The sequence below is a fragment of the Engraulis encrasicolus genome, chromosome 17 (assembly GCF_034702125.1).
Source record: "Engraulis encrasicolus isolate BLACKSEA-1 chromosome 17, IST_EnEncr_1.0, whole genome shotgun sequence".
Lineage (NCBI taxonomy): Eukaryota > Metazoa > Chordata > Actinopteri > Clupeiformes > Engraulidae > Engraulis > Engraulis encrasicolus.
The window spans coordinates 19,725,261-19,730,260 of NC_085873.1; the positions used below are offsets into that span (position 1 = coordinate 19,725,261).

Genomic DNA, 5,000 nt, shown 5'->3' on the forward strand with positions numbered 1-5,000 from the left:
GAGAGAGAGAGAGAGAGAGAGAGAGAGAGAGAGAGAGAGAGAGAGAGAGATGTTATCCTGCTGTCAAAGGTGTAGCTGTGCTAGAATAGAGTAGTGTAGAGAGTAACGTAGTGTAGTGTAGTGTGGAGTAGAAAGGAGTAGAGTAGAGTAGAGTAGAGTAGAGTAGAGTAGAGTAGAGTAGAGTAGAGTAGAGTAGAGTAGAGTAGAGTAGAGTAGAGTAGAGTAGAGTAGAGTACAATATACAATAAAACAGAAGAGAGTAGTGTAGAGTAGAGTAGAGTACAGTAGACTAGTGTAGAGCAGGGGTCAGGAACCTTTTTGGTGGAGAGAGCCATAAAGGCCAAATTTTTAAAAAGAAATGTTCATGAGACCCATACAATTTTTTAACACTAAGTAAAGCGTGTATTTCAATTAAGCCCAAAAGTTTTAGAGTGTACTATCAAGTTATTGCTTTTATTGATAACAGGTAATAGGGTTGCCAACTGTCAACTTCATTATGGTGAGGGTCTGGGAGAATTTTGTATTTCTTAGATGTAATTTCCTGCCTTTTAACACTTTTTAACCTCCCTTGTCCCGTTTCAACTCAATATGGAACCCGTACTTTTATACCTTTATATTTTAAGGGATGGTTGGCAACCCTAGATAAGTAAGAGCCATATACAGTTCCCAAAAGAGCCATATGTGGCTCTAGAGCCATAGGTTCCTGACCCCTGGTGTAGAGTATATTAGAATAGAGTACAGTAGCGTAGAGTAGAATAGAGTAGTCTCTTTATTTATCCTGAAATTAAGGTGTCTAGCTACCATCTTACACATAATACAACATAAAACGTAATTTCCCTTGGGATCAATAGATGATACGCTACTCTACTCTACATACACATAATATATAGTACAATGCAAGACGGATCAGATTGGACACAAACATAGACATAAACACATGCAGACATATACATCAGGAAGAAAGTGAAGTAGGGAATAGGAAGAGTAAAGAAATAAAAGTGCACGGATGCTGTCACAGGCATGGAATTAAAACGTGGAATACCCTCTTATTTTCAGGGAGTATTTTTTCACTTCAAATGATGGGTAATTTTAGAGAGACGGGCAGGGAGAGAGTGCGAGATGAGAGAGAGAGAGAGAGAGAAAGAGAGAGAGAGAGAGAGAGAGAGAGAGAGAGAGAGAGAGAGAGAGAGAGAGAGAGAGAGAGAGAGAGAGAGAGAGAGAGAGAGAGAGAGAGAGAGAGAGAGAGAGAGCGAGAGGTGAATCTGGAAATAACCTTGCTTTGAACTTGAACCTGCAGTACAGTAGCTACCCCGATACAATGGGAAGAAACTGTTCATTTCATGAAAGGGGAAAATCATGCAACATTGAGGAAACACAGAGGTAGACGGATCGGGAAGAAAGAAAAGAAACGAGGCATTTCACAAAATGAGACACTAAGAATTACAGATATATTCAGGCAGTGCCGTGTGTGAGGTGGGCGTGGAGCTGTACAGGGCTGGACTGGTAATGTGGCATACAGGGCATGCTCCCGGTAGGCCGACAGTTCTCACCGTGCGTACTCACCAACGGCCCGGACGTCCACAGTACGTCAACTTCACGTGTCCGTTATCAGTCCGAAACGGTTAGAATGCATGAAAACAAATCATGCCTTGCACACAGGAACACAGTGTAAGCGCGGTGCATGTCCCTCCCGTACGCGTTCAATGCGCGGCTCCCATTGAAAATGAATGGCTGCTGGCCGCGGATAGAACGTGGACGTTGACTGTGCAGTGTGAAAGGCAGCCCGCGAAATTCTCTGACTCGCACTGCTCACGGAGACGTTAAGGAAACGTGCCGTCTGTGAGTGTATGTACAGTCAGGGGCTGTTGTTTTCTTCCCCCTGATTCACAATTTACAGCAGACGACCCATTGGTCAATCTTCAATAAATAAAGTGGGCCTTAACCAATGAAAGCAGCTTCATCCCTTAACTTAAATGAATTATCTTTAACATCAATCTCAATGCACATTGATGTGAACTGTCGTTTATCCTGCACTTCGGGTGGTTCTGAGAGGTGCGGGCCTAAGCCAAAAAATGGCTGAGCCGGTTTGAAGTCCAGGTCCACCCCTAAACTCAAGTTAAATAATTTATTACTATAATTATTAAATTAAAATGTTTTATTATTTATTAAAATAAATCTTAATTCTTTTTTTTTTGGTGAGGGATGGGGGGTGGGTCTGAGCCAAATTGGCCAGGCCATTTTCTAGTCCCAGGCCAGCCTTGAGGCTGCAGTGTGACCTTTTCAGGTTAACTCCTAATGTCTGACCGTGACGCCACGAATGGGGAAATCATATTTAAGGAGCCGTTGCAGCTAATTGGCCGTTGAGCTCTGGCTGTGATAAGATTAGTCACGCCCACAGGCACGCATAATCACACGCGTGCACACACACGCACGCACGCATGCACGCACGCACGCACACACACACACAGACACACACAGACACACGCACGCATAAGCACGCACACGCACACACATTTGCATGCATGCACACAGACACACACACACAGAGACACACACACACACACACACACACACACACACACACACACACACACACACACACACACACACACACACATTCGATCGCCGCACAGTTGCTGGCTACCTCCCAGGAGTGTGTGTGTGTGCATGAGTGCGTGCATGTGTGTGTGTGCATGCATGCGTGCATGTGTGTATGTGTGTGTATGTCTGTGCGTGTGCATGTGTGCGCATGCGTGTGCATGTGTGCTTCTGTGTGTGTGTGTGTGTGTGTGTGTGTGTGTGTGTGTGTGTGTGTGTGTGTGTGTGTGTGTGTGTGTGTGTGTGTGTGTGTGTGTGTGTGTGTGTGTGTGTGTGTGATGCTATGTGGGATCAGCAACCCATTCCATGTACTGGGAAATTACTACTCTGAATTGCATACATGGTAAATATTTAGCATATACTGTAACCATAGTTAGCAGAGAGAGGAGAAACTCCAAAAAACTGAAAAAAAAAACCATTATGATGAACTACCAAACAATACACATAATTATCCACTGCATGTTTACTAATACTAAACAACAGTCTTTACAGAAGATGTGGCCTTTAAAACCCTATATTGTCTCATTAAAGACTCTGTATTGCACTACAGTATATTGCACCACAATAGAACGCAGCCGAGTTCTTGGAATTGGCCCTGTGTTCATTGCCTCAATATACTACATCCCTTTGGGACTCTGCTGGTCTGCTTGTAACAGCCTATGTACCGTAATCAATAATGCTCTTTCAAGCTACGTCAAGTTAAAACAATGGGAAACAGAAAACCTCAGAGACCTGGGCCCGTGTACGTGTAATTACCTTAATCCAATACTGCAAGTTAAATGGACACAACCACCACTACCACTCGTCTACGCTACACACACAGCGGTATCACAACATTGCAGCTTTGCTAAAGGCGTACCATGCGTCCAAGCAAACGAGAAAATGATCGAGCACAAACAACATGCAAAACATACAAGAACAAAAAAAACAACAGCCTCCAGTCGTCACAATATCCATATACATTCCACATTGCTTCATTGCTCATAACACCATGGCCAATAACACTGTAACAAACAAGCAAATAAACAAAACAATAACCTATATGATTACATATTAATGTCCTGCACTACCATTGTCCTGCTCTAGCAGCCATGGTGTAATGGTTAGGGAGTTGGACTTTAAATCCCTAGCCTGCTGCCCCACCACATGCGTGTGTGTAGCTCCGGAGCCCCCTGGTGGAGCGGCGCTACTCACACTAACGTCTCGTACACCGCTGTTAACATGCTCTTCTCGAGTCAGAAAATAAACAGAGCATTTATTGACTCAATATCAATGGCAGTTTGCATTGAAGAGTCACAGGGCAGATTATAGACTATATGGACTCTTTAGAGATTAACAGAAAATGTTGAGGGAATTTGTTGGTGGTGAGGCCGATATTGAAGCAATAAATGAGTATTTGAGTGTTACAGCTTCTTACCGTGTTTGTCAACATATATGAGGGAGAGGGAGAGGTGGAGAGAGGGAGAGGTGGAGAGATGTTCTCCACGTCCTTGAGTGATTGTTAGAGCTTCTTACCGTGTTTCTCCACATCCTTGAGTGATTATTACAGCTTCTTAGCGTGTTTCTCTGTGTCTTTGAGTGATTATTAGAGCTTCTTACCGTATTTCTTCACATCCTTGAGTGATTATTACAGCTTGTTAGCGTGTTTCTCGACGTCTTTGAGTGGTTATTACAGCTTCTTACCGTGTTTTTCCACTACACGTCCTTGAGTGATAATTACAGCTTCTTACCGTGTTTCTCCACATCCTTGAGGGGGTCTACGCCGGGCGAGAGGATGAAGAACATGGGTGTGGCGGCTCCGGACTCCTCAAAGGACACGGCGAAATCCAGCGATCGACCCAGAACATACTGGCTCCCCAGCTTCTCCTCAACGAAGTCCCTGCAGAGGTGTTATGTAGTTGTTATGTAGTGTTATGCAGAGTAGTGTGTGTGTGTGTGTGTGTGTGTGTGTGTGTGTGTGTGTGTGTGTGTGTGTGTGTGTGTGTGTGTGTGTGTGTGTGTGTGTGTGTGTGTGTGTGTGTGTGTGTGTGTGTGTGTACGTGTGCGCGTGTGCGCGTGCGTGTTTAGGTAAGCAGAAGAGGAGGAAACAGAAGACTCATTAGTTTGTGCGCTGCGTGAAAGGTCACATATCTCAGTTAGGTACAGACAAGGGTCTACAATCACACTGTGATCATTTTAATCCTCATTTTTTGCGCTGTGGTGCAGAAAACAACAGCAAAAAAAGAAAAAAATCAGACAACAACAAACCATGCAAAATGAGCTGGAAAATCTGTATGTAAATGAGGGAAAAAATAAATGAAGCTTGTTGTCCAGATCAAAAAAAAGAAAGCCGCCAGCACCCAAAAGGACGAGATACATCAAAACAACAACAACAACAAAACAGAGAAAATATGTGGCTGCCC

General features: G+C 43.9%; 1 protein-coding gene across 1 annotated transcript in view; it reads right to left on the reverse strand.

Moving 5' to 3' along the window:
- The window catches only part of LOC134467652 (dynein axonemal heavy chain 9-like), a 296,718-nt gene that overhangs the window by 4,428 nt on the left and 287,290 nt on the right, over positions 1-5,000 (reverse strand). The window contains exon 75 of the mRNA XM_063221491.1: positions 4,329-4,477. Coding sequence (XP_063077561.1) covers positions 4,329-4,477 — 149 coding nt within the window. The remainder of the gene's footprint in view (positions 1-4,328; positions 4,478-5,000) is intronic.